At 38.6% G+C, this 11145-nt stretch overlaps 1 protein-coding gene across 1 annotated transcript; it reads left to right on the forward strand.

Moving 5' to 3' along the window:
• Positions 1-4487: 4487 nt before the first annotated feature.
• LOC103997665 (glutamate receptor 3.4) lies at positions 4488-10270 on the forward strand. Its single transcript, XM_009418958.3, has 6 exons — positions 4488-5108; positions 5866-7211; positions 7345-7622; positions 8768-8799; positions 8936-9342; positions 9433-10270. Exons 1-6 carry the CDS (start codon positions 4826-4828, stop codon positions 9880-9882), a joined length of 2796 nt encoding a protein of 931 aa, XP_009417233.2. The 5' UTR covers positions 4488-4825; the 3' UTR covers positions 9883-10270.
• The last annotated feature ends 875 nt before the right edge of the window (positions 10271-11145 follow it).

Raw genomic sequence — 11145 nt, forward strand, 5'->3', positions numbered from 1 at the left:
TGTTCTGTGCGGGACACGCAGTCGTTGCGTTCGAATCATGGCAACGTGTAATAACTAGAAACGCGGGGAGGGTCGCCGTATGGGCCTTCGCCATAATGGGCCGTAGACATATCGATGGGCCCCTTTAGGCCGCAAACCACATCATCGAGGCCGTCAACATGCGGAGATTGCCATGATCTTCAACGTCATTAAACAGACCCATATGAACAAACAAATTACAAGCAGACGGACATTTTGATGTCCATGTGACTAAAGGGTTTTCTTCGCAGAGGATGACTAAAGGGGTAATTAATACATTAGATTGTACACATGCATCAGTGCAAGTGGTCTCCTTTCGGGTACTATACATCTATCAATGGTGGCAAACAAAAGGGTCGTCCGAGATGCTCACCACCACATGGTGAGGTGGTGATACTTGTTTCTCTTGCTCGCTGCTTTGTTTGCTTAGGAATCCATACAGAGGTGATCTAGTCAGCATCAACTTATACGCATTACCAGTAAAAATGCTTTGAATCAATTACGTGGATTTTATTTTCGAAAAGAAAACACAAATTACAGGTAAATTATAACTAACTCGTGTATGAATTTTGCATGCACTTTGAAGGTATAAATTTCACGAAAGCATTATTATACCTGACCTAGCATATTTGCATAGCCTAAAGGTCTACGAGAAACACCAGTCAAATGATGGGAACCCCTTGTCTCTGTATTTGTGCATGTCAACATGGGTATCGCATGAAACACCTGCGAGAAATGGCCAAGCTGATATCGGATTTGCCCATGTGTGACATCCGTGATGATTTCAACATATGAATGATAAGATATGGGTGATCACCGTATGAATGATGAGACAAGACAACGGTGACATGAATGACATGTTTACAAGATAACGATGATCACCATCTTCACACACCACGTGATCTGAATGACAAGAGAACGGTGAGGCTCGGGTTACTATCCCAAATGCTACATCGATGACTCGTCATAAGTTATGAGTGATCACCATCATTGATGATCACCATGACTCATCAATCTATAGAGGCACCGGTGAGACTCTAAGATACTACCCCCAATTTTGTTCTCATGATGCCGCTATCTTAATAATAGTATATCCGAACATATTTTTATAAATTAATATTAATATTATTTATTTTTATATGAGATTAATCGGGATGTCATTATTGGTGAACTTATTGCGTCGTGGTCGAGGAGTCAGCACGGCTTGGTCCACGGGTCGATGTCCCGAGTTCTCGATCGGTTGGAAGAAGTGCTGGAGCCGGCTGGATCAGGGGTCGGGACGATTGCGCCTTTGGCTGAGTTCCTACACACAAGCCCTCGTCGGGGAGGTTCCCGACTTGGGCCCCTTGTAGATTAACTCAGTGGTCTTGTTTTTCTCTTTTTCCTGGTAAGGTGCCGGTCATGGATTTTTATACTGCTACTCGAGGATCGATTGTACACAGACTTGGCACGACAGTCGACCCCCGAGTGACGAGATGGTACCTTTGTGCGACCGACACTCGGTATGCGTGGAGCAGCACCATACGACGTAGTCTCGAGCTTTCCGAGGGGGGGTCTCCCTGTACAGGCTTCGGTTCGACGCGGGAAGTTAACCCTTATATTGACTTAACAGTGGCGTGATGTGGCGTGGATCATGACGTAGCCGGGATCCAAAATATGTCCTATCAGTTATAATCTCGTCATCATTTTCTAAACCCCTTCCATTTTCTTCAAAGGAATATAAAATAAAAAAATACTAAGAAAAACCAATAAAAGTTTTCAAAAATTTAGATGATCAGAAAAATTAACCCCATCTACAAATTTAAAAAACCGACCAAAATTAATTGTCAAAAATTCCCAAAGAAATAAATGCAGCATCGTCTGAAATATGAAATGAAGTTAGAAACTAGCAAGTAATCATATTTGGGGATTGATTAATTCCTTGTATTGTTCTCCAGTTCATCACTCACAAAGAACAAGCAGGAAGGCTGTAGAGTCAATCGTCGTTCTGCATTCGAAACGACCATCATTCAATTCTGCTTGGACCTTTGTCAGCGAAATGGCACATCGTGGCTGTCAATATTGAATCTTTGTAATTTTTATGACAGGGAATGAAGAAAACAATGCCTCGTGATGGTTTGAATTAGATAGAGTCGATTGAAGGCTTGTTCTGTGTCGCTCTTTCAACGATGCTAAGAAAAGTCAACCCTTTGGTAGTGCTAAATTCTACTGAATTGCTGCTTAATTCAATATCAATAATACCAAAGTTGCAGAGAGAATATAAATATTATATAAGAAGGAATACATATCTGTACTCATAGAGACTTACATATCATCGAAATATTGATCATGTAAAGGCTAAAGTATCGATTCGCATCATTATTTTTCTATCATTAATAAAATAAAATAAACAAATAAAAAGAAGTACATAGGTCTTCTACTCTACTTATCGAATCATTGCTCAAATGTTTTTCTAGGTAGAATTAAGTTATTATACTAATTAGGTCATAAATAAAATTACACAAATATTTAAGCTCCAATGAAGAACTAAATGAAGAAAAAACTGGGTCTGATCTGATGACTCATGACAGCGACAATGTTCCACTTTGACCCGTTGTTCTCTCTTTCCATGTCAAGTTTTGACCTCTACGATTAGTGCATTAATTACACATTAAGAGAGGAAATCATTCGAGTAAATTTGTAGAAGAACAAATAAATGCCTTGACACTGACTTGGTAAAGGTGAATACTAAATCTTATAAGATGATGGATCCAAAGTGATGATAGCTAAGTCTTCTATGTAGAATTTTAGATGGAATATAAAATGATATCGGATCCATTTTTTAAGGGATCTATCTATCTGTGCCAATCATTTTTTTTACTTAATAAAATAACCACACTATATTTTTTGCAAACGAAGAAATTGTATCATTTATATGGTTTGACTTCTCTAGATTCGTGGAGGAGGATCTTAAAGAAATCAATTCATCTATTAATGTCATGCCTCATGCAACAAGAGCATCGAGTCAACAAACAATTTAGATGCTGCAATCAATTCCTTTAAGATATCTACATGATATCATGATTCGATCGTTTCGAGACTCTTTACTATGATCAATAAAATATGATTAAGGAATTTTCAAGCATGAATTTTCTTTTATTAGACATAACTCACATAAAATTATTACGAGCTTCAATGGTGATCATCGGTAATTCGTCTATAGTTAAACCTAATCAATTCATTAACTTAAAGGAATGAGATAGAATGCTGCACGCACTGATGTAGTAGACAGATCTTGTCATTGAATCTGTCCTTTTTTGTTTGGTTATATGTGATTCACATTGAAGAAACGATAATACAAGATGTAGATATTTCGTTGGGTTGGCGAGCGCCAAATAGTGAAAATATCATGTCATAGCATGAGAGGAGAGAATAAAAACCCTAGTTTAATTAGTGACAATGTGTGTTCATCATTCAAAATGTGATTTTTGATGTTTTCCCTAATTGCACTTGTGAACCACCCTCAATGCTATTTGTTTATTAACTGAAAATTTTATCCATAAGACTAGTTTATATATATATATATATATATATATATATGAGAGGAATATTATGAGATTATTCTGATTGAAAGCATAATAACAAAATCAATTTTATCATTTTTCTTGAATCTTCATCTTATTATTCCATCTCTTCTACGTAAAGAATAAGGACGAGAAGAAAACGATAATATTAAAGATAATGGATGATAAAGAAAAGGACACATCATCTAATACAGAGACGAATAGGATGATAATTAGAGTGTCTTCAAGAGATTGATTGATTGAAGTCGAGGAGATTGATTAGTGCCAATAATTAAGGTTAAACATCATAACCTTAAATAATAATTTTTTTAGTATTTAACCTTAAATAATAATTTTTTAAAAAAATAATCATCCATCATCAAGGATGGAAGGAAAACAAAAAAAACACCTTTATCTCATATCTTGAAAGGGATCTGAATTCTTTAACCATCCAAATTATTGGACATTGTCATAAATTGTAAGCTGATCCCCTCCATCTCATGTACTGACTGGCCTATTTACCTTCAAAACTTTTCAGGATGGATCAGTCCACCTAAATAGCCTTTTAATTTCACTGAGACATATGCAGAGTTCATTATTGGGAATAGAAAGTCTGTCCAATGAACTTTTATCCTTCCATTATGAATCCCACAAACTTCCACCGCCACAAAACAACTTGTGTTCTTGGGAGAGAGAAGATGGTGATTCCAAAGTTCTCAACAATCCTGCTTTGCTTTTGAGACCCTGTGGGAAAGTATAGGTTCCTTGACTGTAGAGGACAAAGGCAGCAGTACTGGATGGAGGGGCAAGGGATCTTTCTCTCAGCACGTGACCCAAACATTACTGCTCACCCCAACAGCTACTCAAGATCTTATGATCTTTCTTTATGCTTGTATATTCACCCATTTGCCCATTCTTTATTTTATAGCCTCCGGTAAGAGCATTAGATTCTATTTCCAGTTGTCTCCGCCACCTCAAAACCATCATCTCTCCCTTCCGTCAAAGTGGGGCGCTCGTTTAAGATCAATCACATCTCCTGAGGCATCAAGTTTAAACGACAATTGCCATCATTTTCCTCTCCGGTTTCTTTACCTCGTTATCATGGGCTGGTAAGTCTTTCCGTCCATGGAGTCTTCGGGCCCCTTGCTGTCTCTAATATTTCTACATGGGGATTCATCTAGTTCCTGAGCTTCAAGATCCCATGCCATTTTAGCTACACAATAGTCAACAAAATACACCTCTTCTTCTTCGTCTTCTTCTTCTGCATGATGGGTTCGATTCCTCTCCTGGTTCTGTGTTTCTCTTTTACTCTGATTGCCGCCATGGCTGCAACTGCAAGTGATAACAACACGATTTCCGGCTCGAGGCCGAGTGAGATCAGTATTGGGGCTCTCTTCACCTTCGATTCCACGATTGGGAGGGCTGCAAAGCTGGCGATTGAGCTCGCAGTCGACGATGTGAACAAGAACTCGAGCGTTCTCGCAGGGACGAGGCTCAGGTTGTTTACCCAGGACACAAATTGCAGCGGGTTTCTTGGAACCATAGAAGGTAACAGACACTGACCTCCCGGTTACGTATACCTCACAGATAGCGCTGATCTCTTAGTTACCAGTTAGTGATTTCGATAAGGTCACGTTTAGTCTTCAGGTAATTGAGTGTAGTTGGGATTGTTAGAATTATTTGGCTTTAGATTTGTAGTTGGCTTTTGGTTGTATCTCAGCATGTGAATCTTTCTCGAAGAAATTGCTAGATTTAAGCTTCCGAGCTTGTCACCAAATAGAATCTAATCTCTTTCCTTTCAAGGAAAAGAATTTGATGCCTGTTCCTGTGGCAAACATACCTTTTTTAGTCATATGAATTCCTTAGTACGGGATGATTGTTTCTTGCGTGTGATGGTTTAATTTATTCTTCTGCTTGGTTCTACTTCTGTTTGATTTTAGTTATGGTTTAAAGAACATTTTCCTTGTGGACAAAAATAAAAATAGTTGGAAGAATTCATGATTTTTTGAGGAACTTCATTGTTGAGTTCCATTTCTTTCTAGCTCCATTTTTTCAATGGTCGATCTTTGGACAATATTTCGCTTGAATAATAAATTGGTCCGTTTTTGTTTTCTTCTTTTTTCTTGCCTCCATTCTCCTTCTCTTTAGGATCAAGTAAACCATCTCGCTATATGTTAACTGCCACTAAAAAGGTTTAGCTCCAAAACTGCATCTTTTGTGGCCGTAGACTTGTTTCAAGTACTTATTGTCTTCCGATGACTGTGATCTTGGATAACTGTGACAGTGAAAGTTCTTGCTATTGCAGCATTGCAGCTAATAGAGAAGAATGTGGTTGCTATGATAGGGCCACAATCCTCTGGGATTGCCCATGTTATCTCACATGCTGTCAACGAACTCCATGTGCCACTTCTCACTTTCGCTGCCACAGACCCAACTCTTTCTCCTCTGCAATACCCCTACTTGATTCGCACGACCCAGAATGACGATTTCCAGATGAAAGCAATAGCTGATATAATCAGTAACTACGGTTGGAGGGAAGTCATTGCCATCTTTGTGGATGATGATTATGGTCGAGGTGGAATAACTGCACTAGAAGATGCTCTGGCAAAGAAACGCTCTAAAATCTCCTATAAAGCTCCATTCTCTTCGAATGCTGACACAAGTGTGCTTAATGACTTGCTGGTAAAAGTAAATCTTTTGGAGTCTCGGGTTTATGTTGTTCATGTAAACCCTGATTCAGGTCTCATGATCTTCTCGGTGGCAAAATCTCTAGGAATGATGGGTAGTGGTTATGTGTGGATAGCATCAGACTGGCTTGCTTCTGTTTTAGATTCAACTGTGCCAATTAATCCAGACACCACGGATCTTATACAAGGGACTATTGTTCTTCGACAGCATACTGCAGATTCTGATCTCAAGAGAACATTTACGTCCAGATGGAGTAATATGGTCCAAAATGGGACTACAACTTCAAGCTTGAACACATATGCATTGTATGCTTACGATTCTGTTTGGTTACTTGCTCATGCTCTTGACCAGTTCCTCTATGAAGGACAGAAAATTTCTTTCTCTGATGATCCTAGATTGCATGACACAAATGGAAGTTCATTGCATTTAACTGCACTCAAGTACTTCGACAGTGGTGATAAGTTGCTCAAGCAACTGCTGCTTACAGACTTTACAGGTGTGACTGGTCATGTTAAATTTAATTCGGATGGCAATATGATCCATCCAGCCTATGACATACTTAATATCCTAGGGCCAGTTCCACGAAGGTTAGGATTTTGGTCTAATTATTCCGGTCTTTCAGTTGTTGCTCCTGAAGTTCTTTATGGTAAGCCACCAAATACATCCACCAGTAGCCAGCAGCTTCACAGTGTCATTTGGCCTGGTGATACCACAACTATACCGCGTGGTTGGGTGTTCCCAAATAATGGAAAGCCTCTAAGGATTGGAGTCCCTTACCGGACTAGTTATAAGGAATTTGTAACGAAAGATGATGGCCCTGACGTTGTAAAAGGATATTGTATCGATGTGTTTAAAGCTGCTGTTAACTTGTTGCCATATCCAGTCCCCTATTCAGTCATTCTGTTTGGTGATGGTCTTAAGAATCCTAACTACAATGATCTGGTGGAAAAGGTTTCTCAAAATGTGAGTACTTCTCCTTCAACTTACTGTTGCTTTACTTTCCTATGGCCAATTTAGTTTTAAGATGGACTGTTTCATCTATATCTTCTGTATAGTGATTTCTGAAATCTTGGAACTTGTATGTTTTCTCCTTTAGTACTTTGATGCAGCTGTAGGGGACATATCTATTGTGACAAACAGGACGAGAATTGTTGACTTCACACAGCCATATATAGAATCAGGCCTTGTAATTGTTGCACCAGTCAAAGAGAGAACCTCAAGTCCTTGGGCCTTCCTAAAACCTTTTACGATCCAGATGTGGGGTGTCACAGGGGTTCTCTTTCTTTTTGTGGGAGCAGTGGTTTGGATTCTTGAGCATCGAACAAATACTGAATTTCGTGGATCTCCTAGACAACAACTCGTGACAATTTTTTGGTTAGTATTATCTACTATTCAGGTTTACTTGCCATGGTTTACCAATGTGATATGCTGGAAGATGATAAAATAAGCAGATATGTAGTAATAGGATATGCACTTAAAGCTCATAAACTTTGCACCAATCAGACTATGTTTTAGATATAACATCTGACCAACTTACTTTCAGCTAAATTCTTATAACCGTAGCATATTTTTCCTACTATATCAGTTGGTTACTGCAAGTTCAAATGTTCGGACTTTTTCACTGGTAAACTTATAAATACATGGTGTTCATAATCATACAATTAAGTCGTTAGACATCTTAGCGGGTCAACATGGATGGAAAATCCTATACTGCTGCATCCTGGCAGATCTGATTCTATGAACACATATACTGCATATTGCCAAGAACAGGACATTTCTAAGAGTGACACACAAAGTTTGATTATGGTTCTATAATCCTAATGGTACTTTGTTAAAAAATGTATCATTTCTCTTACAATGAAAGAAATGCTCTTGAGGAATTCCAATATAGCGAAATGCCTATCGACTGTGTTGCATCAAATTTGTCTGTTCATCTGGTGCCCTATCTGAGCACTTATCTCTGTCTCTGGCCAAGTGAAAACATAAACAAAACCAAGATAAACAGTTGAACTAGTCATTTAAGTCAGGTTGACACTGGTTAATGTTCGTTACCTTGTGAGTAGTGGAATGGTGAAAACAGAAAACGTCGATTATTTTTATTTTATATTTTGAGGCTTTGACGCTGTTTTGATTGATAGTTCAGGAAACATTTTTACTAGATTAACTCATTCTTCAATTCCTAGTAGCAGAAATTGTATTTTACCCGTGTTTATGAATTTTAGACTTTCATCCTCTCATGGTGTTGAAGAAGATGGTTAGAGTTTTATATTAGCACTATTCCAGGTTTGCTCAGTGAGTTTGAATTAGTATTTTAAACCATGTATTTATTTGATGCATGTGAATGTAGTTCGGTGATTACACACAAGATTTTCTTGACTTTTTGGTGAAATTAAGTTTTGAAAACCATATTTGTGTAATCGTAAGCTTTCTCTGGTGCTAGATCCACTGACCTGTTAAAGTCCCCTTCTTTTTTTGTTATGCTTAGATACATAGATTTACACGAATTTTCTGTTTTGCAGGTTTAGTTTCTCCACTATGTTCTTTGCACACAGTAAGTAAATCATACCAATACCCCAAATCCTGACATATCAGCATAATTGTGCAGATGGTTTTGTTCTTTCACCCTCTGCACATTACTGTAAGGAAACCAAAATGTCTGTTCTAATATCACCTCTGCATATTTTCAGGAGAGAACACCGGGAGTACGCTTGGGCGGTTTGTGCTGATCATTTGGCTCTTTGTGGTCTTGATAATCAATTCAAGCTACACAGCAAGTTTGACATCTATCCTCACAGTTCAGCAACTCTCATCAGGAATTCAAGGACTTGATAGTTTGATCTCTAGCTCTGACCCTATAGGATTCCAGGTTGGTTCATTCGCAAAAAACTATATGATGGAAGAGCTAAACATTGCTGAGTCGCGGTTGGTATCCCTAAATAGTCCTGAAGCTTACGCAAGGGCACTTGAGCTTGGGCCAAAAAATGGAGGCGTTGCTGCAATAGTTGATGAGCTTCCATACATTGAACTCTTCTTGTCCAACAACTGCAAGTACACGACGGTTGGTCAGGAGTTCACGAAAAGTGGATGGGGCTTTGTAAGTATCAACATTCTTTGCACTTGCATCACATGATCCCAACAGCTAAAGCCTATTGTAGTTCTGAAAATTGACATTTTGGATTGACAGGCCTTCCCAAGAGACTCTCCTCTTGCAGTGGATCTATCGACAGCCATCCTGACACTGTCAGAAAATGGTGATCTCCAAAGGATCCATGACAAATGGCTAGCACGCACTGGTTGCAGTTCACAAGACAATGAGATAGATTCGAACCGGTTAAGCCTTGGCAGTTTCTGGGGCCTTTTCCTCATCTGTGGTCTTGCATGCTTGTTAGCTCTCATTGTGTTCTTCATGAGAATATTCTGCCAATATAGCAGGTATAGTAGCCAAGACGATGTTGGAAGCATTGAGCCTGAGCGCAGTTTCAGGCGTCCAATGCGATTAACTAGCATCAAGGATTTGATTTCTTTTGTCGATAAGAAGGAAGAAGAAGTTAAGTGCGCAATCAAGCGAAAATCTAGTGATAAGCAGCAACAGAGTAGCCAAGTGACTAATGAACAGTCCATATCACCAGCATAGGAAGAGCAATTGGAAAATGCTGAAGAGAATAGTTTGTACTCCTTGCATGTTCGAGTGCTTGAGTATATAGTACAAAAGCAGGATAGGCAGCAATCTACAAAGATGTGAGCTTGTAAATGGTAAGTTTAAACCTTTTGTGCTAATGACTTAGTAGCACAGAAGGGTCTTTTTCTGAATTTGGATAATCTACATTCCCTGTAATGGATACTTTTAGGCAACCCAAGTGATTTCATGCCTATAATTAAAAGAGAAGTATTTAGGCAGGTGGATCTGTTGAGTCTGTATCAATTGAATGCAATTATATTGCTCAAGTCTTTCTTGTGTTTGATGTATTACATAAATTTCATGTAAGAATGAAGTGATGAGATCAAAAAATTTTGATTCTTCATGTCCTAAACTCTCTTGTGGTTAGCTATCATGATATTCTAAGAAAGCCATTTGATTCAACTCGAACTGCATCTTATTTGTGCACTTACCAATCATTTACAAATTGAGCATATCTGTTGAACTTGTTTAGCTTGTGCACAAAAAATGCAGATTTAGAACTTGCATGTGGTTAATATTACAGTGATATCGCGATATGATCGACGGTAATATTACAGTGGTTAATATTACTGAACATGAACTACGATTGGAAATGCAACCTCAGTTCCGTTACTGAACAATGATACATACCTTGCATGCTTATAGTCGCAGGAATATTGCTACCCCAACCTATGATTCACTCTTATCAATCAATGAAAGGACCATATCCTTTTGTTCCTCTTGTTATCGTTGTTGTTCTTCTCAGATGTAAAACACACTGCCAAAGTTTCAGGTTTATAGTTGCTGCATGATTTAGCATAATGGTTATAGGTAATACAAATTATTCATTAGATTTTGCTGGGTATCATTGATTATTTCCAATGAGAATAATTGTACATCATTCAAGAACCAAGAGATATAGCACGAAGTAACCTTCACGCTGAGATAAGCAATTCATGTTGTTCGTATGTTTCATTCTTTCAGTGCCAATTTCGACACGCATCCTCGTCTCCTGATGAGACATCGGCGGTGATCTCAGCGGCCACGATTCCCAAACAAACATACAAAAACCTTACTCGTTTTAAGCGAGGAAGCATTTTGCACCAACCAATCTCTCGTCTTTGGTCAACCCTTTCCTCACGCACCATCCGCTCGTCACCACGTGCACCATATGATAGAGAGAGAGAGAGAGAGAAAGTCGTGAAGGAGAGGAAGAAGACAACGAGAATAGGATACAAA

This window comes from Musa acuminata, chromosome BXJ2-9 (assembly GCF_036884655.1).
Source record: "Musa acuminata AAA Group cultivar baxijiao chromosome BXJ2-9, Cavendish_Baxijiao_AAA, whole genome shotgun sequence".
Lineage (NCBI taxonomy): Eukaryota > Viridiplantae > Streptophyta > Magnoliopsida > Zingiberales > Musaceae > Musa > Musa acuminata.

Excerpts from the sequence above, each read along its gene's own strand:
- LOC103997665 (XM_009418958.3), top strand. The coding sequence starts at position 4,826 with ATGATGGGTTCGATTCCTCTCCTGGTTCTGTGTTTCTCTTTTACTCTG. Across the intron at positions 8,800-8,935 it reads CACTATGTTCTTTGCACACA|GAGAGAACACCGGGAGTACG; the intron begins GTAAGTAAATCA and ends GCATATTTTCAG. Across the intron at positions 9,343-9,432 it reads CGAAAAGTGGATGGGGCTTT|GCCTTCCCAAGAGACTCTCC; the intron begins GTAAGTATCAAC and ends TTGGATTGACAG.